We start from the raw sequence: 25,772 nt of genomic DNA on the forward strand, positions 1-25,772 counted from the left end.
CCCTGGAACCCTGAAGCAGTTTGTAGCTACAATTTAGAACCATTTAAAACTTCCAGTAATTTTGTGTTTACTTAATAAAAGTTCATCCAATTATTGCCTGATCATTTTGGCCGAAAGTCCTGCCTCAGACCTTTATGCAGGATGTGTCCGCATTGTTGGTGTAAAACGTCATTTTTGAGGTTCTGCACAGTAGCCAGTCTGGTTTTTGCCCGTCTACTGGAAGCCCCGGCGAGGCCATTAAAGTGGCCGGGAGCGGGAAGTAGTAAAGGGTGCAGGTAACACAAGACACCCAGGGACAGAAATACCAAAACCTATTAGCTACAGACATACAGAGAAAGACTGCCGAGAACATGTGTCTCTCAAGACACGGACACCTGGAGAAAGAGAGGAGGGGAAAGACGGAAGAGAGAGAGAGAGAGAGTGGGTGTGTGGAGGGAGAGGGAGCGTTGACCAGAATAGAGGGAGGGTTACAGGAAAGAGGAGGGAGCCGTTGCTGTGGCGACTGCTTGTGTTGGCATTTTGGGGACGTGTGAGGTGAGAGACAGAATGATATGTTGGCAGATACTATATCTGTGACATTTAGACACGCTCGCCCTGCCAGATTCTCCCTCATTGAACTACGGCCACATGGAGAGCACAGGGCTGGCACCGCCTCAGAGTGACCTCACCAACCAAAGATAGTTTGTAGAACCGGAGAGCGTAGATGATGCTGTTTCTGATGTGCAATGAAAACTAAGATCAAATGTACACCACATCGATAGTACATTCCCATGAGTCCTATCCAAAAAATGTATTTAGCTTCCAAATGGCAGCTCCAGGCTTTTTAAATATTTTCCACAACCACTTTTCCTCATGTTGGGAATTTTGACTGATGATGCAGCCAAATTCCAGGAATGCAATGTAACTTATAGAACCAGACGAATTTATTGGTTGTCCTATAAAAATCAAACGTTAGGAGCCTTTCACCGGAATCTGCGTTTATGTCAATGCTGATATGAAAACTTGTTTCACAGAGTAAACAATGCAGAGATTCGCAATGTGTTTACATTGTTTTATCTTCTCTTTTATTAAAAGTCATATATTTTTGGTTTAATTTGTGTTTTAATTGTATTTATAGTTGATTGTGTAGAGTTTATGGTTAAAATGTAAAGAATCAACCCTCAATTACAATTCATTTGTCAGAAAGTTTTGATAATTACGTACATCTCATCCATTGGCAATTTTGTTATATATGCATTGGTCATATTATTCAGGCTGATATGTGCAATATTTAACGTAATTTAAATACAAATTTAATGTCAGAAAGTGTCTAAGTGTGCATTTATATGACTAAGACTCAAGATACGCCCTGATGCGACACCATAATATCGATACCAATCAAATCTGGACAGACACGAGGGTTCAAACTGTCAAACTCAGCGTGCTCGCACACATGCACTCCGATGGAAACACTGGTCAGCCTGGCAGATATTCATCTCTATTTGGAGACAGGGGTGCTGCGTCAGTGAGAAGCCCCAGACAGGTGCACCACTGTGGGGCAGTTATTGCCTCCCAAGGCCTCTGGCTTTAGTTGGAGGTGTCACATAACGACCTATTATGAGATCTTGGTTTAAAAAAACAAAAACAAAAGGTATATGTGTTAACCCTGACCCACTAAACCCTAACAGAGAATTTATTTAGTTTCTCTGTCTGTATGTTTTGCTGCAGATCCTCCAGCTCCCCACCTCCAGCCATCTTCCCTGTTGTGCCTGCATCATATCTTCTCTGGCACCTTCTGGCTTATTCTTCCTCCCCTCTGAGGATGACCCTTATCTCTGCTGCCCTTTCACCTCATCACTCCCCATCTCCTCCTTTCATCCCTCCTACTGCTCCGTCTCTCTTGTCCTCCTCTGTCTGACCTCCGCAGCGCATTCCTGCACGAACTGGACCACCGCTTGGTGCAGGGAGTGCACGGTTGTCTCGCTTTTTTCAACATAAAGTTCACAAAAAGATTGATGGGGTACTCTTCATCCCTTGACCTTTGCTAAGCGCTTTCAGGACGTGCTGGCAGAGAGAGGAGCCGAGCTGAAACAAATCGTGTACATGTTTTCAGGATTGTGCAGAAAAGATCATTTTTCTTGCTCTTAACTTCAGCCCAGTACAACAAACAGGAATCGAGGATTCTTTCTAGTTGATGTTATGCAACAGACAGACGGGCAGGGGCCAGGACATTCTTAAGCCTTAAACGTGGAGGTGAACATTGGATAGATGCATTTGTAAAGGCAAGATTCACTCTATACCAGAGCTTCCATTATTAGTTGGTTAAAAGATGCATAATCTGAACATAAAGCATTAGAATGAACCCTTCACTGGTTGAGTCTTTTCAACTCGGTCAACAGAGACGCTACTCTAACCTGATAACATGGGCACCAAAATAAAATCAAGAAGTGCCGCGATGCACATGCAACACGCGCTCATGCATCCAGTGTGGCCCTGGAGTTAGACGGTGGTGGGGGGAGCCGGAGCCAATCCCAGCTCACATTAGGCCAGATGGACCCAGGACAGGTCCCCGATGCATCACAGGGCCAACTTACAGAGTAAAACACCCATTCACACTCACATTCACACCTGTGGTCAGAGTCTCCTTTTAACCCAACCACAATCTGCAGGTCTTTGGACTGTGGGAGGAAGCCAAAGTACGAGAAAACACACAGAGAAAGACCCTGACCAGACTTGGATTCGAACTGGGAACCTTCTTGCACATTGACAGTTTGACTTAAAATATGACTAAACGATGAAATTGAACGAGTCATTTTCAGCAGTGTGATATTTCCACATACAGAAAACACACTTTCCAAGCACTGCTACAGCTACACAATTATAACACTTTGCTTACTTTGCATAAATTTCCTGAACAGAGAGATTTTGAATGTCTCCCATAAGCCTCGGGCCTGTTCACCATATACAGCAAATTACTGTACGTGACACAACAGCTCCCCGTCGTCCAGACAAACCTTTCACCTTTACAGTGAACACACTCTTATTGTTTGGTGTTGTCCAAACACCAGCTCCTGGACATGGACACAATAGAAAGGCACAATGGGAATTTAAAAAGCCGACTCACTGACACCTTTCCACACGGCCGCACAGTGAGTGTGTGAAGGTCGCGACAGTTCAAGAGCCCTTTGCCTCACACATATCCTGTATGACAGCATTTCATCACAGAGGTCGACTCCACCAGGAAGTCGGGTCGTACGTCTTCCGAGGTTCTCACAGCTGAATGCTGCAGAAACGAGACAGAATATTTCCTGGCTCTGTTATGACACCACAACGCAAAACAGCTGCTTTGAGTCGTCAGCTCTCCATCATGTGGAACCTTTCAGCACACGTGGGAGCGGACCTCACTAACCTGGTTGTGGCCGTGACGCGACAACAGCGCTGTAAAAACAATCGACCTCCTTTATAGTCATTGTTAGGCTCTTTATCTGCAGTGTTGAGAGACAAATATCTGGGAACAATAAAGTGTAAAACATGCAGAAAGCGATGCAGCATAATGTGTCTGACTTACAGGCTGTCAGTCATGTTTTCATTATCTGTGGCTTCATCTTATCTAGAGGATCTGCACCTTGTTCTCATGAGAAAAACAAGTGTTGCACGGTAGTTTTTTCCTACACATGTTCGTTACCATGAAGTAGGAAAGGCCCTGAACACAAGTGAAGTTTGAGAGTATAGTCCAGGCAACACTGCTGTGTGTACACTGGCAAACACAATTAATACGACTCTGTGGATGTTTCCACTCACCGCTGAGTAGAATAAGGTATGGGTGGAACTGATACACTGAAAGATTTGCTACAGGTTGTATAACACACCCTATACACACACACACACACACAAACACACACAGACAGGTTTTTGCAGCTCTCCTTATTAGCACTTTGCATATTTCCATGCATTCTGGACAGCCTAATAAAAACCTTATCCCTAAACTTAGCGCACGCACACGCACACACACACACACACACACACACACAAATATAATATTGAATACAAACCACAGATCCAACACCCTGCGGGAACTAAGTGCAGCTTATATCAGTTGAGCTGTTCCTTAACTACTTTATTGTCTCTTCTCCATTTGTGATTAATAAATATCACTGAAACATACTGTAGATGGAAGTTTATAAAGTACGTTTTATCCCCATTATTCACTCTTAAACTCCAACGAAACACACTGCTCGTCTCCCAGACGTTTGTCATTACAAATTCCTCTCCGAGCCTTTATGAGTTCCTCTTATTTGCGGGAATCTGGTGTTGCTGAACCCCGATGTTACAAGAAGCCTGTTTGTGATTTCTCTTCTCATGCGATACATTCTTTTCCAATTTGACTGGTAAAAAATTGGAAGTCGCTGACAAACACTGACAGACACTGTAGCTCTTTGTGTCACCTCTGCCAAGGTAGCGCACGGGTTCATGGGTGGTGGCACGTATCCTTGTGGTCAAGCCACTGACAAACACTTGTGTGTGAAGGCACCATATTGTATAACAAACCTCAGACATCTGTTATCTGCTTCAAATTAAGCCATGAATCATTTGTTTTTTGGACTTTCAAACAGCTGCTCCTTTAATTCTGACTGGAAGCCCCTGTGTGAGATTCATCTACTGTAATCTCACGACAGTAAAACCTCAAATCGCTCCCAACATGTGTGTGTTTGGAAATAAATCCAAAAAGTTCAGATATTGATAAAAGTACAAAGTTGAAAAAGTTACTTTGGGCTAAAGCTTCTTTCCAGTGAAACTAACATCACTTTATTTTACTGGCAAGAAACGTGGGAGAAAAAAGAGAACGGACGGACATGTCACAGAGATCAGGACGCTGACTTTGATGCCAACACTGAGAAATACTAATGTCTCAACAGTATTAAGCATGACCTTACATTTACAGGAGGCTATATAATGAGAGCAACTAACAACTTAATCGTCATATAATCTATAAACTGTAAAAAGAAAATATTCATTAATAATAATAACAAGACCGAGGGGCTGGGTTTTAGGGGGCGCTGTGGAGCCATTTTGCCACGTCTATTTTAAATTACCTTAAACTTTATTTCTAAATTTCACCACTTTTTAATTTTGTTATCTGTTTGCCTGAATAATAAAAATAATAATCAGAGCAATTCCAGTAGGGTCCTCTCACAGTTAGTGCTCGTGCCCTAATAATGATAATAATAATAAAGTGAAAATACCCCAGGTTTCCAATTTCCTTGAACTGAAACCAGTGAAGTTTGGGTATTTTTGCTTGGAAAGTGACTTAAATTATGATTCTATTATTGAAATAGCTGCTATATATATATATATATATATATATAGTATTATTAAATTATATGGGAAATTAGTTCTGACAAATAAAACTTTGTGCAATTGGAGTTGTTGACATGCAGCATGAAAGATAAGCAGTTTGGGCTTTATATTACATTTCACTCTGTGTAAAAAGTAATGATTCATTTTGTGCCCTGACAGAATGTGAAAAATGTTCACCTGTGTGTGATGCAGATTGTTCAGCAATGTAGGTATTTATGTGTTTATTGGTTCAGCGTGTGCATGTTTGTGCAGCGAGCCGGCACAGACAATAGGCCTTTGTGTCCCTATATCCCATGTTTCCTCTCGCGGGCTGACAATCCCACACAAACACACACACTCATGCACACCTCATCCACACACAGTTCCTCCTGGCTTCCGTCAAGTTACAACAGTTTAGAGACAGCAAAACAGGAAGAATCTGATCTTCACTTCCTGCCTCACACTTCCTGCCCCCCCCACTCCTGCTCTGATGGAGGCAGAGAGAAACAAACAGACTCATTCAGAAGGAGGAATAAAGAGTTGAGTGGATGAAAAGAAAACAGGACATGACGCAGAGATGATGAGGAGTCAGAGAGTTGGGGTGTAAGAGTGGTGGACGGGGGCAGATGTGGCTTGTACAGTAGGTGTGTGTGTGTGTGTGTGGTAGAATGCAGTGAGGATGTGGTCTGACATCATGGGAACAGTGGGACTGCAGGAGCTGTGGTTGAGTCAGGTGTTAATTACAATTTGATTTGATCTGAAAACTCTATCTAGTAAAAATCTTTTAAACACTTTTAAAACTCACCTGAAAACACTTTTTTACTCCCTTGGCCTTAAAAACTGTTTGAGACTTATATGGTTTTATTATATTTTATAATATTTGTCATTTAAATATATTTATTGTATGTGTCTCCCCCAGTTTAGCTGTACAGCACTTTGCTTAACATTTGCGAAACATGCTTTACAAATAAATGACTTGACTTAACTGCAGTATCATATAAACTTTACAACGTAAGTTATTTATTTAAGAGACTGTTTAGATTATGTATTAGGGTTTTAAGTATAGACCAATTCAAAATGGTACTTATGCATTTGACTTTTTTATATTTATCATTATCAAACAAACTTTCTTCACAGTTTATTTTGTCCAACCAACACCCCAAAAACCAAAAGATGTTCCATTTAATATCACATATGATTAAAATAACTTGGATTTAAAAGTTGTAACCAATGAAGGATCAGAAAATGTTGCTAGAAAAATGACTGAAGTAATGTGAAATAGAAAAATCAAACACGTAATATAAATATAAAACCATTAAATACCATACCGTTGAATTTTGTGGACATATAATTTGATTAAGTTATTTTGATGTCGGCATTGATTTTCTAGCTCAGCGGACACAGAGATGCATGACTGACTGTTTATGAAAATACAGGAAGGTGCAGTTATGTTCTTCTTACATGTGTTTCCTGCAGTGTTTGAACAGCAGTAAGGTATAAAACATGTGGCTGTGGCAGACGACACTTAGTCAAACAAAGATCTTGTGAGTCAAGTAATAATATGTGATAGTAAAAAAGATAAAATGGCACAAAGCCTGAAAGATTAAATGACATTTGAATTCCATGTGAGGTTCTGCCCTGAAAAACAGAAACATGACGGAGAGGGTGAATGCAGACGTGGAGAAAAAGAAGAGAAGTGTTTGCATGTATGAGGAGGCGACTGTTTAGCTGCAGCCAACCAAAATACAGTTGATTGGAAAACATAATTTAGTGACGACCTTGTTTGCTCTTACACGGAAAGGTCACAATGAACGTTATTGAGCTGGTTTACAAGATATACACACACACACACACTTATTTCCCAAACTCTATCAACCTCTCATACACACACACACTCACAAACAAACTCAGTGCACCTGACGAGTTGTGGTTGTGAAGAAGGAAGTGAAACCTCAGTCCATCTGCTTTGACAGGAAGTCAACAGAAGCCACACAAGGCGTGCTGACGTCAATCAGAGCCACAGGAACACCTCCCCACGGCGTGCGCACACACACACACACACACACACACACACACATACTCATACACTTACTCATCCACACACACACGCTCACATTACTCACAATGATGTATATATGCCACGATAAACACATTGACTCAAACCGCACACCTTCAATCCACAGCTGCACAATTGCAAGAAGCACAGTTGAAATACATCACACACTGAAATACTTGATTACGTACGTTTGCGTTTCAATACATACATTCAGAGACACAGACGCAGTATTGAAAAAAGACTGTGTTTTCTTCTGAGATAAAAACAACACAAAGACTTAACAAAAAGAAAAACACTTTTGTCTTCGCGGAACCGAAACTTCATTTTCCCTTCGTTTGATATCATATCTGACCTGAGTTGACTTCACGTGAAATCTGATGGTTTCAGGACGATGGACTTCAGTCACTGTTCTCAGTGTCTTTGATGCTCATCTCTTTACACATAACTGTCTTTCATGTGCTGTCTAGAGAACGTGGGGACATCTGCCCCCAGATGTGACATTAAAGATCTGACACTTGCGGCTACAAGATACGAAAACAATGTGTAGTTTGTTTTTTTGCTTTGTAGTCAAATCCTATTCAAACACGATGTAGAGAGGCCAACGTTTCTTTTCTGCTTGTTGCTCGTTAAAGCTCAAATATAAGACACAAACAAAAAGTTTCAATAGTAGATTTTAGTAAAAACTGATCATTGTAGTTTTCATTACTTTCTTGCAGCAGTGAAAGATGTTAACATCATATTGACATTTGCAGTAACTAATTTAAAACATGTTCTTAACAGCTACACTTAAATCTACCAGGAGGTGACACCAGCAACGAGATTCTGTCTGTGAGCTTTTCCACCTGCGCTGGAAGATCAATCAGCAACAACATGTGAATAATGAGAAAATAAACTTTAAAATTAGTTTTCATGTTTTGTTATTTCGGAAATCTTTAATTTTATTAATATCACCACAGCTTTGTTGTAACTTGATGTGAGAGAGAACACACACACACACACACACACACACACACACACACACACACACACACACACACACACACACACACCCTCTCTCTCTCTCTCTCTCACTCAGTCACACACAGGTTTGTTTATCCTTATGAGAACTTTGCTTTGACTTCCACTCATTGTGCAGCCTAAACAAAACCTTATCCCTAAACTTGACCGGCCTCATTAGGAACAAGCTTTGGTCCCCATGAGGTCCACTGGTCCTGACAGGGTCAGGCAACCAAAACGACAAACACACACACACACTCACACACTCAACTGCTGACAATCAAATGTGATGAGAGGTTTGCTGTGGCGAGTGGAGTGAGCTGCATTAATGGACTGTGAGTCTGCAGTGTTTGTCTGAACCACCAGTTTAATTGTGTTTGAACAAGGTTAATGAGCTTGATGACAAACACTCTGTACTACAATGTTACAGCTGGAGACAGAGGATGGAAAAAAGAATAATAGTTCAAGCAAGTTCATGTGGACGAGAAGGTGGAGAGAGGCAGCGAGGAGAGGATAACGCCAACAAGGAAAAACATGGAGGGTTGAGGGAGAACATCTCAGGGACACATGAACCAAAATACACGTGGTTCACACGATTCAGGGCAGCAGCGTCACACACGTAGCAGCGTCTTACCTGGGAGACAAACTCTGGTGATCGGAGGCTGAGACGCTGCCGGAGATCTTCTGAAAAAAAGATTATTGTATTTAAGTATCATCGTCTAGGAACTGGTGCACTCAAATTACAGAAACACGTCTCTGCTTAGTGACTAAAATGATACGTAAGGGTCCGAAATTTGGGTGAAAAGTCAAATAAGTGCATTTCTCAAACAATCTAACTGTTCTTTGAAATAAAGCTTGAATGTTATCAAGTGGAGCGACGAGTTTAAAGAGAGGAAACACGCAGTTATTGTCTTGTATTTAGTCTTGTGGTAGTTAAGCACAGAAGAGGTTTCATAGTCACATGTTACACACACACGCTCTGATCATGCATGTCCATGTCTTATTTTAATACAAGTCTGTTTGTGCACGTTCTCATTTCATCTCGCTCAGATCAGCATCCTCGCTGCTTTCAGTCATTGCACTCTGACCGACTCCTCGTGCATCGGAATCTATGTTCCTTTAAACACAAGGTCAATACACGGGTATCTACAGCTGGGGGTCCGTCTGTGTGGAGCTAGCGAGGCAACGCATGTGTTATTGTCACATATTGATGCTGTGGCCCCTCAAAGCAGTGATGATGGATCCATCTGTGTGTGTGTGTGTGTGTGTGTGTGTGTGTGTGTGTGTGTGTGTGTGTGTGTGTGTGTGTGTGTGTGTGTGTCACGTGCTGTGTTGAGCTGTGAGTTGTGGACAAAGCCGCTATCACACATCAGTCCATTTAAAGCTCAACACTGCCACCCTGTGTTGACACGGTGGGACTGCAGCCTGACCATGCCTATACTAACTAAGCTAACTTCAGAATCAGCCTTTGATTTGTTTTGTTTCCTTTTTTGTGAGTTGAAGTTCGATGAAGAGAAAATGTTTTGGCGAGCAGCCAAAGAGTTTGATGTACTTTGACTTATTTGTAAATGAAGTCTGGACTCATAATGATTCAGGCTGATATTCTCATATTTATCACTTTTTAAGAGTGTTTTTTTTTCAAATGTTTTCAATGTATGTAAACTTGCAACTTACATCAAACGTGAATGCTTGATGTACTTACTTGCTGGAGGCACACTGGACATTGGTCAACACAGTGAAGTTATTCCTAACACTTCGAAGGCTTGCCAGAACCTAGAAAGACACAGGAACAGCTGATTATTAGTATTTTTTTTTTACTGTATTTATTATAAAAACCTTGTTCTTTTTTGTTTAGTTTAATATTTGCTTGATAACAACAGAGAATAAATCTGTAATCAATACTTAATTGATTTAATCAACAATAATACATTTTATTTCTATGGCACTTTTAACAAAGCTCAGAGACACTTTACAGAGGTGAAAATAAACAGAGAAAGCAAATTATAAAATACACATGTAAACCAGTTTTGATGAGGTGGGTTTGAAGTGATGCTATATACATTTGTAAAAGACACACACTTTTGTATTTTGGACGCTGATAATTTGAGATTTGCTCAGCCCACACTGTTTACTGTCAATCAGATTCTTACCTGAGCAAAAGGTGTAACGATCAGGTCGTCACCATGTCTGAAAAGAAGAAAACACCAAACATGAGCTTTGGTAAGTTTCATGAGTCTCAGTGCTTCACAGTAAAAACTGTTACGTAACAACGATGAGCAAAGAGGGAGTGAGTCTCATTACGATGATTAACTGAAAGAGATGACTTCAAAGAGGGAGAGGAGGAGAGGAGGAGGTTCACGGGTCAGATGGGATGTGACCTTGTAAGATACTGAGCTCTAAGAGGAACCTATTTCTGAAGTCAAGGCCCAAAGTACTCAAATAATCTTCTGTGGGTTTCAAATTGTCATCATGTTGTGAAACATCTGGAGTCGCACAGTGATCACATTCTGGAACATCTAGCCCCAGAGCTTCCACTAGGGGGCAGCGCTGTGCAGGATCAGAGCCTCCACAGCAGATTATTTTACAATGTGTGATGCACTTTAGTCAACTTTGATTTGATCATAACCCTGTGTATCCTTAGGAGAGTTGTCTTGCAACTGTTTCATGTCATTTTAAACATATCACATTACTAAATTAGAAAACAGATATGAATAAAAAGTTGTTTATTAAGTTCTTGCTTGATGTCATGTATAGAAATGAAATAGACGTAACTGCAATGGAGATCATTATGATCATTATATTGTCTACATCTAAAATATCATGATTTATACTTACGTAACAAACATTTTGTTATGACACATATGCTCCTCAGTGCTTTAATGCACTTCTCAATCAATCTAATCACTCACTCATCTGCAGAAACATAAACCTAAATATACACCAGGACCACTGCTGTCTGAAACTGAAGTCAAACTTCAACCTCTGTTAAACATCTGTTAAACATGTGCTGCCCCGAGCCTGTGATTTCAAACGCTGCCAACATACTGTACACTTTACCTCCACAATCCTCTAAATAAACACTTAAAGTCCAGGACGTGGAGGCATCTTCACCCACTGTGTGTAGAATATATGAAATATATATGTGTACATGTCTGTTATTCTCCATGACATGCACAGTGTCAGGTAAGGTAGAAAGAAGACTGTCTCTAGTTCAGTGTGACTGAGGACGAACACGACTTCTACTGTAACAGTCACCACAGAGTCTACAGGCTAAATATGATTCTACATTATAAATACAGTTAAATTATACTTCACTTTGACTGTGAGTGTTGCAATTAACTTCTTCATTCTGCTGGAAACATTCATCCCTCGCAGGTTGCCTGACTGCAGGTTGGTATCTGTAAACGTTAATGTAAGAAGCGCTGCTGCCAGCCCATGTGAACCTGCTGTACTCATGTTGGCCTGCTGCAGTTATTACCTCCACTGGGGGGGTTATGTTTTCAACCCTGTTCTTTTTATAGTCGGGATTGTGAAAAAACTTTGTGGAAGCATGTGACATGGACCAAGAAAGATCCCATTACATTTTGGCGTTGGTGAATGTAGATATTTTATTTAGAAAGGGGGACTGATATCTGCAGCGTGTGCAATCTGGTGTAGCTCGACTGGAGTCGTAGCTCGACTGGAGTTGCCTTAACTTACAGTTCAGAGGCGATGGAGGAGTTTCGTGACATGGACTTTGGTGACAGGTCATAGTCGCTGTCGGAGCGGTAGAGGAAGGACTCTCGCCGCTGGTTGTGACCGGGGAAGTTGGTGTGGAGGACCAGACCCGAGCCGGGGGAGGCCTGGGGGTCCAGGGGGCTGCAGCCGGCAGACGGGCCATTCTCCACATCGAAACTGAAAACAGAGAAACACCAACGTCTTAGACCTTTTTCTGTCATTAGAGCTTCATCTTCAGACATTAGACTGAATTTATATGGTGCTTTGATAATCCACTTTCACCCATTCATACACACATTCATACAGCACTTCTATACCCAGCACTTTTTCTATCTCACGTCATTCACACGCCAGCTGAGCAGCCGTCAGGGGGAATCTGGGGTTCAGTATCTTGCCCAAGGACACTTTGGCATCCAGACTGCAGGAGCCAGGGATCGAACCATCAACCTTACGGTTCGCGAAACTGTTTTAAATTCACCTTGTGGACACATTCAACATTACAGTTAGTGACCACGTTTTAAGTTGAATCTACTGGAATGACTTTGGTTTCCCTGTTATTTGAGCAAAAGCTTTTTCTGTGTAAACAACTCTTATTAAACTTTTAAAAAATGTAAATATCTAATCTCTCTCTCTCTGATAACTTTCTGTTTACGCTGTCAAACGCTGAGTGGTTTTGATTTCGTTTTAATGAAGCAGCATAAAAAAAAAGGGAAGAGAAATTCTTTCACGTGTATCATCTACATCCCTAAAGAGATAAGTGGCACGCACGCACGCACGCACACACACACACACACACACACACACACACACACACACACACACACACACACACACACACACACACACACACACACACACACACACACACACACACACACACACACACACGATTCGATTTGGCCTGACCATGTAGGGCAGAGTGACATGTTAGAGTGCACAGTGTTCGTTGGTGAGGAGGAGGCAGTGGAGGAATGAGGGAAGGGAGAGGAGCAGTATCTCACGAAGGAGGAGAAGGAGGAGGAGGAGGAGGAGGAGGAGGAGGAGGAGGAGAGCATCATCGTTTTAACAGTTATTTTAATTGGTTTTATTGACTTAGCTAAAACTTGCCAGACATGGTTTCACAAACAAACAGAAACATTTTTCTTTGTGCATTTTCCACTGCAGCTTGACTTTATGAAACTCCTTCACTTCTTAGCTCTGCCATCACTGCTGCCTCTGTATAGTAAACACACACCAGCAGACGCAGCGCTGGTTACACTACACACTTCAACAAAAACACACACACATCTAAAACAATTATTCTTGTGCTCGTCTATTTATTATAATAAAATCCGGAATGGAAAAAGCATCAGTTCATCTCAGAAGATTTTTCAGAGGACAGAGCTACTATCTGGACAAAGATGTAAAAGTCTGAATTGAATTAAAGTTGCATATCTGTTCTTATATTATGTTGATGATGATAAAAATCACTGAAACAGTGGATACAAAGATGTAAATACTATATGTTGTGATTTAGTACAGGCCTGTGTCAACTAATCACTTCCAATAAAATGTGGGACATTTGGGACTGAAGACATTTTATTTGTTATTGTATATCCAGGGAAAGTTAAATGTGAATGCCAGAGTAATTTATTTATTTATTTTATATACAAATGATGGTCATCATGGGTCCAAACCAAAACAGTGACAGGAGTTAAAGGCTCAATCTGTGGATACACATAAAAACACAGACAGACTGATAAACTATAATGTGGAAAAATGGTATCCAAAGAAAACAGGTTCGTCTTAAGAGACCGTCTGGCTCCTATTTGGTGACGTGAGAGGCTGAGAAAATGTCAAGGAGCAACAGAAGTAACACAACTTTGGATTTAAGCCTGAAACAGCAGGAAGCCCCGGCTCTGAACAGCCCAGGTGCCGCCCTGTGCTCAGAGGGCAAATCATCCGGTTAATGTACAGACGGTTACAGACCAAAGCAAAGTTCCTTCACTTGAGGGAAAGAATTCTGCTTTGTTAGGATTAAAAACATAGACTATGCCTCAAAATTGGTTTTATTTTGGTTCGGGTCGGGACATGAGGAAATTCTTGAGTCTCTAAGTAATAAGAGGGCCTTGTAATTTGTTATTTAGCACTAATGACTTCATGACTTTGGGATTGTTTGGATGGAAATGACATCAAGAGTAAAACCTTGATCAGGTTGTTACAGAGAGAAACTAGAATCAATGTAATGTGTGATCTGACTTAAACTAATATTTCAGCTGAAACACGACTCAAATTCAAATATTGTTATAATATCTGCACAACAAGGCAAATATCACTTAGCATGTCGGGCCTCCATTTGGTCTGATATGTAGAAATAAACCATGATCATGTTGATCTAAAATGCGGATTATACGGTGAATGGCTTCATGAACGGATCATTCATGTAACCCAGAAAAAAATAAGATGTGAGGAAATATAATATGTTAAATATGAGCTTATTAAATGTCATAAAGAAACACAGAAAAGGTTTGGACATTATCTCTTCTTTTTGTTTATTGTGACGTTAAACTAAAATAGCAAAGCAAAGCATTTTTCGCTGCATAATTTCCCGTCCAGGTTTTGGTTTGATACGTGCACACACATGCATGCCTGCACTCACTGCACCATGCACTGAATGCTCGACTTCCTCCGCCCTCAGGTCAATCCACTGCTTTGTGTGTAATGATCACGTGTAGGGACGACTGATTCTGGAGCCAGTGCAGAGTCTAGTCAACCGCATCTCGCAACCTTCCACTTCTTCTCTTAAACACAGGATAGAAATCTTTGCATCGACTTTATCGATGAAAATAGGGGCAAGAAAATGCAAATTGAAGTTTTCACATGGTTAGAAAATGCCTGCAAAACCCATTTTTTCATTTAATGGTGTTGTTTTACAGCTCTGAAAGAATTCAGATTAGTTTCGCCTACATGCAGCGGAAAGATATCGGTGAGATGTGGGAAGGAAACGGTTCGATATTCCTCAAACCAAAAAGAATAAACAGACGTTATGCGTTCACCAGCAGCTCAACGGCCATTTGTTCAGCCTACTGCTAAATCGACCTTATAAGCTGAGCTGAGTCACATCCCCGGTCTAACGCGGTCATGTCAGGAGGTAACAGCCGGGGTACAGGTGTTCTGATGGAGCGTGGCACCGTCAGAGACAAAGAGGAAAAAAAACTAATGGACAGCTGCGCCGCGGCACTTCCCCCCCCCCCCGAACCGAGACGGCTGATGGCTGTTGTGTTATGTAAGCGATGACACACGATGAGACGTCCGAGCATGAGAGTGAGTCTACGTCGGGTCCGTTGCACAATGGCTGTTTATCTGAGAGTTGATCCCTGATTCCTTCATGAAGTATATTTGTGAGCAGTTACTTCAACACAAAGTAAAGTTGTGTCTCTGCACTCGGGTTTTAGTGGGAGATGAGTCATGTACAGGTGTATTTGTTCTATGAGAGTTCTGATAAATGAAGGAATCAGTCATGTATGTTTGACTGAAGGAAGCAGGAAGTTCTCACTGTGACGCCAAAACCGTCATAGTCCGACATGAGATTCCTTCCCCATGATACAGATGCATGTGTGACTGATTCACTGACAACAACGTGCAGACTTACAGACAGTAGACCTGAGACTGATGATCATTATCAGGATTGATCTGTGATCTGAACATCTTTGTTTTCTTTTTAACGAACGGGCTCATCATTAAACCAATTAGTTGTTAATAGTTTATAAAACTGAAGGTGAAATGTTAATTTTCAGATGAATTTTGACAGTTTTGTGCCCCAAACCTAAAACAGGTTTAATTTTAAAAATGTAGAAAAGTCAACATAGATCCGCACCATTTATCTTCTTCTTTTTTTTTACCCTGGAGTTTAAACAGGACAAAGAAGGGATATCGAAGAATTTACCCTTCGAATAACAAGTCAAAGACAGACCTTGCAAACAAAGACCCCCTGTATGAAACTTGGTGTCCTGGTGCTTTAGTGGATTAGTGCATTTGTCTGGGAAACTGTTCTTGCTCGTACCACTCTCTCGAGCTCTCGCTCTGTTCCAGCATTTCTCTCGAAATGTAAATATATAGAAAAATGCGCCGAACAACATCTGTTTATCCAAACTACACAGAGATTAAAACAACCGCAGTCCAGGTGCTTTAATGCAATTATGAGCTTCCTAGGTAGTGGCTGAATAATCAATCACACCCGTTTGACTCTAAGGAATCTGAAACTGCGTGAATGGGGGGGGGGAGAAGGATCAAAGTGTCACCAGGTTGACGCACATTTATGTTTATATTTGTTCATGTACATCATCCGTGACCAGAGAACAAAGGGGGATCCGGGATCCTGGGAATTCCCCGATAATTGACATATTTCCAGCTACTTACGATAATTACGATAAAGGTCGGTACTGTTTTCTGTCGTATGTTCCTCTAAAGCAATAAGGAAGTGCTCACTGTGACCCGCAGCTAGGGTAACATGACATTCCTTTCCCATGGTCCAGAAGCATCAGTCGCACTGACGAACAGACGTCAGTGAAGCGACGGCTGAACTGAAAGGACGACAGAAGAAGAGAAGATATGTTCCACCACCGTTCATTGGTTTATTCTAATCGATCCCCATCAGCTTCTGCCAAAATCTTGCCAATATCGACGCATAAAAAAAATGTCCAAGTGAAACATTTCTCACATAATTTTTGAAGGCAAGTTCAAGAACAAACCAAAACTCACACCCACACACACACAAATTACAAAAGCAGCTGGTGCTAAAGCAATCCATCAGATAACGACACACAGCCACTGATCAACAAGCGGCTGTGGTTGTATCTTCACCAGCCAGTGCAGTTTCAGTCTCTATTCGTTTATATCAAGACTCATACGAGGTCACATACTGACACTGACCTGGATCCCCCAGACAGATCACCTGCATATCGCAGGGAGACGACCATTCACACTGACATTTTCTACAATCACCCACAATAGTAACTTTACTCTTTTACACAAACCAATCACCGGCATGGAATTAGGATGTTTTCTGTTTATTTTGAATAGAGTTATTTTAATGTATAAATAGGATCAATTACTGATCAATGCAACAAAAGTGTCTGAATAGATCTGGATCATATTGTAGATGCAGATAGAAAGAAAAACAGAGATGAGCTGAAATCAGGAGATTCAATCACGACAAAAATTAAGTGCTTTAAAAAAAAAGAAGGGGCCAAAAGGTTAAAGAGGGTCGTTTTAAAAGTCGACCCTGCTCTGAAGTGTTTACATAAAGAGAACGGTAATCATGAGGGATCCGACTCCCTGACATCTAAACTTATTCTGAGGAATTACGGACGAGGCGGCTGCTACCATGGAAAAGAGGTCAATGAATATGGATGCAAAGATTTGGGACAGACATTGAATGAATCTTTTCCTGGGAAATGAGTCCACTTCCGAGCTGAGAGACAATGGTGTTGTTTTGACAGAAGCCACTGTCTAGTAAGACTGACTCTCATTTACTGGTACAGCGGGACAGCGGGACAGCTCAGTTTCCTGTGTGTTGATTTGTGTGCGCGTAGAGACAGGGTGAGCAGGGAGAGCGTGTTTACACCCAGTGAGATGAAGTGTTCTGAGGCGGGTTCTGGCAAACGGAACACGACCTGTTATGAGATACGACAGAACGAGAGGGAATCCTGCAGCAGTTTACTGTCCTCTGGAGTGAGACCACTTTAGATCCTCACTCGGTCAATTAGGACGAGTGCAGGTCAAGTGTCAGGTCCTTGAGGTCAAGTCAAGTGTTAAGAGATAACAGCCACTTTGTCGTATCTGTGACGGCTGAAAATGCTGTCAAGGTTGTTTTATTTGTGAATTATAATTACTCACATTTTCCAGAAGGGGTGTATCTGAGAATGCAAAGGTCCTAGTCAGTTGGACATATTTTCCAAAACAACTTCCTGCCAGCCCAAGGTGAGATGTCTGGAAAATGTCAGAGTCAATGTGAGAATACAGAACGAACGCAAAACTGAAAAACCCTAAAAGAGTACGAATTTCTCTACTACACTGTCTTATTTATTGTGTGTTTACCAAGTTTCAAGTGGTTATTGCTGAGACCTCGATGTGACTCTTTGTTCAGTTGTGGCGTCATTGAACAACTTCAGTTATGTGGGTCTGGTATGTGCTGTATTGAAGTTCTTAGATTTAAACTCAGATAGTCTTGCTCTGAGTTTTAAATGGAGTCAGGGAATAGCAGGAGAGGAAGCACCTATATATGAATAAAGTCTCCACACCCTAATCTTATGGAGTCACACCGTTCTGTTTCTCCCTTGAGTGTAGTTAGAGTGTGACAGGTTTCCTCAAAGGAAAAAAGAAACTGAGAAATGTTGGTAGACCTACAAGGAAAAAAGTTGTTCTCCTAATTAGAAAGTTTTTACTCGCAGGAGAAAGGTTCATCTCTGTAGAATAAATGTGGATACAGTAAAAGTGTGAAAAGATTCAACTGGACTCAACAAACTGTCCAGTAACGACTGAAACATCCCAACGAGCAAATGTAGGTGCAACGTTTAAAACCCTCTCTCTCCTGACTGAGCACAGAATGATCCGTTAGAGGGAAACAGCCTCTGAGTGTCACCGACAGCGAGAGAGAGAGAGCATTCTCATGCTCTGTATTAATCTCTTCCTTCCTGTGTGTTATGCTGAGGGGAAACCAGTGGCCATTCGTCTGCCAGGTTGTGCAAACAGAGGTGCCATGGTAACACCTTCTGTTTGTCCCAGTGTTAGCCGAGGTTGAAACATCATTTCCTCGGCGCACGCTCGAATCTGACTCGTTATTAAATGAGCAATTCCACCGATGTTTACGACCTTGTGGATCCGGCGATCACAGATAAAAACCATCTGTTTCGCTGCAGCGTGAGTGCAGCGCCTCGTCCGAGCGCACGGCAGAGAAATGCTTTCTCAACAATTACTGCAAATCCTTGAGACTGAAGAAGAAACTGGACCAGTCAGTGGAGCCTAAGTAGAGGTTTCTGTCAAACTATGAAATGTGCCAGAGCTCTGAAATCCCCCAGAAGGATTGATGAGCTGGCTGAGTGATCCCATCAGACCGAGCAGAAATAGCAGCTGAATATGATGTTCCTACATAAATCTGCTGGGTAAATACATATATTTTTAAAAAGCTGAAGTAGCTGGAACAGTCAAAGATCACACATGCTGAAGCAGTCATTTCCAAACATGTGGAGAAGAAAGGAAAACTATAAAAACAAATATTGATCTTACACATGATTACACAGAAATTTAAAATTTGATATGAGCACAAAGAAACTTCCCCTTTTAAGCAGATAGATGTGAAATCTCTGCACCTGCATCGTTCTGCACAGTGACCTAAAACATGTGACCTAAAAATATGGAAAATGGATTTTATCTATCGACTCAAGCTTAAAACCACTCAAATTTTATGTGAAACTGTTTTCGCTTCCCACTGCCTTAAAATGAAATGATATATTGTTAAGATGCATCAACTGTGACAATCCCACTGAAGGATATAGTGTCATTGTGCTGCCCTGAAAACCACTCGAGCAAAAACATGAAATATGTCCATAAACCACAGTTTTACAATGATATAAAAACACACTGAGTGAAAAGTACACGTGCTCTGGCCCTTTTTGTAATATGTGACCAGAAAAGAGGAAAAACTCCCACACGTGCACATTTAGGAACAAAGTCATCAAGCAGATGGTCATTTGAATTGTTTACAGTTTAAATACAAAAGTCCTGGTGTCACATGAGGAAACACAAAGCAGAACTGGCCACAGGTACGATGACGACGGTCCTGACGGAGGAACGAGCGGCTCGGCTGTGTGTGCGTGTGTTTGTGTGCGTTTGTGTGTCTGTGGAAGTGAGTGGGTGAGGTGAGAGTTGGATACTTCTTTGGCACTTGTTTGAACTGAAACAGAGGATGTGAAATCTGCTTTTGACTTGAGTGAAAATCGGTAAAGGACTGAGAAACTGTAAAAACTGCTTAAAAAATAAATAAAAACAAACATTCCTGGGCTGGTATTTTCCATTACATCCCCTGTAGACAGGCTCCCCGTGCTCCCAGTCCCTGTACGTGTGCAGCAGAACTACAACTCTATTCACCTCATTGGATGATTCAGTAGATTTCCAGGAACAGGAATCTGCTGTGAACTTGACAGGTTACCAAGTATGTGACGTTGAGCTTATTTACTCAAGTACAAGTGCCTGGCACTTTACCCAAGTATTTTTATGTCACGCTATTATACGCTTTCATCTTCACTACATTTCACGAGAAAATAATTCCTTTTTTATAGCTTTTTACTGTTAAATTAATTTCTGAATTTCCCACATGGTGATGATTAAAGTGTTTAATGTATCTATCTAACAGATGTGGTTAATTGTGGCCTTGATCTTTTGGGCTTTTTTGAACACTAATACATTTCAGATGAGGTGTTTGCAGGTCCTTTCAAAAAGACGTTTCTCCTTTGAACCTCTCTTATGTAAAATATAAATAATTGAGGCCCAAACAAGTTTTTTTATCCAAAATTTTAAACAAATGGTAGAAAGATTAAAGAAACTTCCAAAGATATTCAAACTAAATTGTGTAGGTAAACTTGTTTTCTTTTCCAATTAATAATCTCATGACCCTTCACATAAGGTTTATATATGCTGCTTAAGCATTGATGATATAAGATGGAAAAATCTACTCATGTAATTTAATGCATGTTAAATTTGAGTTTAAATGCAGCACATGTGATTTACTATATTGTAAAAGTCCAGGATCTGAGTACTTCCTCCATCTCTGCAGAGATATCTTTTATATTTCTTATCTGGCTCAGCAAATCATCTTAACCCCACTGTTATCATCCTCCTCCTTATCTTAATTGACCTAATTATCAACACATCAGCGGCGGCAGTGACCAACTTCAACTTTGCCGAATCCCTCGCCGATCAAAAGCCCCGCCCACACAACCAAGGCAGACCTAAGAGTCCTCGCCACAGTTTTCTGTGCATCCATCTCCATAACACGCTGCGCCCCACCCACGGGCGTGCAAACACTCCGAGTTCTGGAGGTGAATGCAGGTCATCGAAGTGAAGATAACGCTGACAGCTATTTGATAAAGTGGAAGATGAGGATGAGGAGCAGCCTCAGGGTTTGTTCTCTTCACTTGAATCCGAGCTGGATGCAAATGTCTGCAGTTTCACACAGATAGGGGCAACATGAGGCGGTTTAGGATCATGTTTCCAATTGCTGTAGCTGTACATCTCTCTGTAAGCCACACTGTTTTAGCCTAGAGTGACAAATTACATCATGTAACATGCTTTGCTGCTACTCTCGACCCTAAAAGGCTCCTTTTGTCACGTACTGGACTTCCTGGTAGGAATCCTGAGGTCCTCAGCCGGGACTGTGGAAGGGCGAGCGGGTCTTTTCTGTTGGTGCTCACACTGTTAGAAATAATGTCCCTGAGCAGAATCGTCTGGTGAGCTCCTCATCCTCTTTTATATTTCTCTTAAGGACACATTTTTATATGTCTAGTCTCTCAGGACCTGGGTTCTGAATTCACCTTGAACCTCTTTTAAACTTTTTAACCTTCCACTGAAGTTTTTTTATTCTAAAATGTATTATTAGCTTCTCCAAAGGAGGTCATGTGTTCTGCCAGGAAGATAACGCAAAACTTGGTGGAAGGTCAGGTCATGGAAAAAAAAAAAACATAAAAATTTGGCGTAGAGCTGGACGAAGGAGCGGATCTAGAAAATGACACCGGACATTGATGTGAGAGCAGAGGCTGCAAAGCGAAACCAGCATCCAGGGACAGATAAACCGGAGCTTTCGTCTTTGTTATTTCGCCATAGGAATCCGGGTCACTGTCCAAATATTTGGTTAAGCCTATCTCTCCGGGAGATTATCTGTTCTAGTAGGACAAGTGAGAGAAAAAAGATCCCTGCATTGGAAACTCCCACAGTATATAGGCTAATTCATACACACCCACATGCCACTAATGGTGCAGGGCGGCTGCATGTAGGTATAGATGATGTAGGCCATGTATGCACAAGCAAAAGCACAAACCGTACCATGCACGATGCACATGTCAGAGTGAGGAAGAGGTTGTGTGGTAATTACCCCCCCGAGCACTCTCTGTCAGTCTGCTCTACCTGTCTAATGATTCAGACATGCAGCAGAGTACAGTGCTCCATCTGTGTACTTCTGCTTTCCCCAGTACAGTCCAGTACTTTCCACAGGAAACCTCAGTCGCAGAGGTGGAACCCACCCAACCAGAGGTGGACGCCTGACGTCTCCAGACTTCCATGATTACAACTTGGGTTGCGCCACCAGGGCTTGTTTTTTTTAAATCAAAGAAATAAACATCCAGAATTATGCACGATGAGAAACAACACTATTTAATACCAAAGTTTCTCGCTGCTGTAAAGTCACCTCATTCTGAAGACATTATTCCAGCTTCGTTTCAACATGAATGCTTCATCCTTTCTCTGTTTTCTCCTCCTCTGAACCTCGCATCAGCCTGAGCCAGCAGCCTGATCCGTCTCCATGTTGAGCCAGAGCAGCGACGGTGCTCCTGGGGTGAGACCCAGCCTGAGTTCTCACACTGGAACCTTCACAAAACGGTCTCCTATCAACATCAGCACCAGTGTTTGTTGTTTCTTATTTCATTTCCTACTGACTTTCTCTCAACTTGGGCTCTTCTGTTGAATAAAAACTTTATTTCCAACTGATTCTCTGCTCAGCAAAGTCTCACGACCATCACAGTGACTCTATCCTCTATTATAATCAACACTGTAGATTACAGAAGATTAGTAGATAACTGCGTCTTATCACATTTGCTCAAATATCAAAATAGATTGTCATGTTAAGTGGGTGAGATAAGACACATTTTGATCCACAGTGTTTGTTTCTTCTGAAGTTTGAGTCACATTTTCATGTATAAACACAACTCATCACATATATTTATAATAATAATATATTTTTGAGCCAATTATAACTTTTTAGGAGAATAAGGGACATTCCATATACAGGAAATCAAGAACATTTTTAGTAAATTGAAGTCAGAGTTTCTGTTTTCCTGGAATAGCGACTGTATATTTGTCATTCTGTCTGTTTTTCTGATCTTTTAAGTAAATATACTTGTTGTTAACAGTAAACTTAAAGAAATACTATGTGGCAGTTAGACTGGATGTTCAGTTAAGGTCCAGACCAGCCATCATGTATTTTATCTGTTTAATTCTCACAACATTATCCCGTCTGGGTTACAGCCTCACTCCTTCAATCGATGTGTCGTAAATAAAAAGGAGCAACGTGCTGCAGAAACACCACAACAGTGAATTACATTATATTCTTGTGATGTTTGGTTTGGTGATATATCGTCATAACAAATCATTGAGACTCCTCGTAACAGGCTGCACACGGTGTGAGTTCAACCCGAGAGTCATGTCCTCCTCTCAGACTGTTTCAGTTCAACACATTTTAAGGTCTCCAGCATTTCACAAGAACAAAGCAAAGATAAAATAAAAATTCAATTCCTTTCTTCCCACTGGTTGAGGGTAAATGTGTTGAATCAGTCATTAATCGTCTAATTGAGTTAAACTGATGTAATTGGAGGTTCAAAACTAAAACTATTATTGTCAGACAAGATAAACTGCTCGGCAACAGAGTCACATTTACCCGAGTGAAGAGTTGCTAAAGGCTGAGACGGTTCCACACCCTTCTAATTTTGTTAGTTTCTTTTTTAGATTCATCCTTCGGGCCGTCCGGTTGTCATTGAAACACAAAGTCCACTCGGCACTATACACACACAGACACACACACACACACACTGTGACTCAAATAAGTCAAGATCATGCTCAAATGAAAACGTTTCCCTGCAGAGCTGCTGCATCGCAAAACCATTAAATCAACACGGGCGACAGTGCGCTGAGCCACATTCCAGATAGGAATTACTATAATGATGAGCCACATGCTTAATGTATGGGAATGAGGAAGACAAAGGATTGATGCACCGTTTAGTGACAAGAGAAACATTACAAGGCAAAGAAAAGACGATGGTTGTTGATGTGGGAAGAAACGGTTCGGTCAAATGACATCAAGCAAAACCAACAGTGGATGAAAGGATGGAAATAAAAGGAAAAGAAGTGTGAGAGACGTGTGTGAGCGTGATGTGTGCGAGTATCCGTGTGTCCTGACCTGTGTGCGTGGTTGGCGGCATGGAGCTTCCTGACCACTTCCTCGCTGAAGTCAAAATGAACCCTTCCTCTGGCACAAGGTGAACGCCGGTACATCTCCCCGACACAGACATGCACTCATGCACACGCTACCCGGCACACACCATTACATGTGTTACCACAAACAAACTACACACACACACACACACACGTCAACTAGAACACACCCTGAGTGTTAGTTTGAAAAGTGCTGTATCTCGCACCCTCACACCAAACAGCCAAACATGTGAATGACACACACACCCATCACACACACGAGTCACCACCATAAGTGATATAGCCCACTGTCATGCAACTCACTCACACTCACACACACACACACACTCACACACACTAGCCTCTTGAAATGATTAGCAAACACACCATCATACACACATTCACCTCATATTAATAACACATCACTCATTCAGGCATCAGTCGTACATCTACATGACCAATAAACCTCACAAGCAGCTGGCAGGAAACACCTGAGATGTCAAATCGTTCACACACACACACACACACACACTCACAAACCAACAACAACAACTAGCAGCAGTCCATGCGTCACATCAAGGAACTCTTCAAACCCTTGTTCACACACTGACACTCTCTGAGCTCTGCTTTTAGACGCTCCTCGTCACAGACTATACTTCCTCCCCACGGTGCGTGTGTGTGTTTGTGCGTGTGTGTGCTACTGGATGTGTGTGTTTGGAGTCCTGTTCCCTTCAGTGCAGCCCAGCAGAGCAAGGAGGAACATGCAAGTTGTGGAATGGATTCACTGGAGTGGAGTCATGAGTCGTCCATCACTCGCAGCCCACGATGAGCTCAAATTAACCTCGTTGTTATGGAAAATATACAAGAGAAATTAATATAGATGCAGACGCTCAAAAGACAATATCTGTAACTGCTGATGAAGTGAGAACATTTTCTATAAATTGGCTCAAAAACCTGAAAAAGTACAAACAATATAGTGAAAAATACTTAGAATACTTGAAATTGCCCTTAAAATAAGTACAACTACTTTAAATAGTGTTACAAATTATACATCAAATTTTGGGATGTTGCTTATAAAAGTTAAATCAGGAGATTGTATAAAGCTGTTATGAGTCTTAAGTAAATTTTTCATTTTCCAGTTTGTAATGAATCAGAAATAAACTTATTGAATGGACATAATATTGAGTTTGGATTTACTGTTCATCTGGTCGACCTCACTGTCAGTGAGAGAGGGATGTTCCATCTGGCACCGTCACAGGACGTGCACGGCCTCATGGAACTGTACATACACACACTGTTAAACATAAACCTTCATATATGACAACTGTGATGACAGATTTGTAAAGAACAGCAGCACGTACGATACAGGAGGAAGGAAAACCTGGAGACAACCAATGCAGTCAAATACAACTGGTGTATCCAACTGCATCCGTTTAAAGTGTGAGAGCAAACTCATAAAGATATGCTGTGT

At 41.4% G+C, this 25,772-nt stretch overlaps 1 protein-coding gene across 3 annotated transcripts in view; it reads right to left on the reverse strand.

The window, feature by feature from the left end:
- pde4ba (phosphodiesterase 4B, cAMP-specific a) overlaps positions 1-25,772 on the reverse strand; it is a 149,715-nt gene that overhangs the window by 42,520 nt on the left and 81,423 nt on the right. For 2 of the 3 annotated variants that reach the window (XM_035175942.2, XM_035175943.2), the window contains 4 exons: positions 12,068-12,262; positions 10,519-10,555; positions 10,071-10,141; positions 9,003-9,052 (listed from right to left, as the gene is read on the reverse strand). In XM_035175942.2, coding sequence (XP_035031833.1) covers positions 9,003-9,052; positions 10,071-10,141; positions 10,519-10,555; positions 12,068-12,262 — 353 coding nt within the window. Of the gene's footprint in view, positions 1-9,002; positions 9,053-10,070; positions 10,142-10,518; positions 10,556-12,067; positions 12,263-24,287; positions 24,975-25,772 lie in introns of those variants that run through there. The other variant, XM_035175944.2, reaches the window with a different exon arrangement.

The sequence above is a fragment of the Hippoglossus stenolepis genome, chromosome 14 (genome assembly GCF_022539355.2).
Source record: "Hippoglossus stenolepis isolate QCI-W04-F060 chromosome 14, HSTE1.2, whole genome shotgun sequence".
In the NCBI taxonomy this organism is placed as follows: Eukaryota; Metazoa; Chordata; class Actinopteri; order Pleuronectiformes; family Pleuronectidae; genus Hippoglossus; species Hippoglossus stenolepis.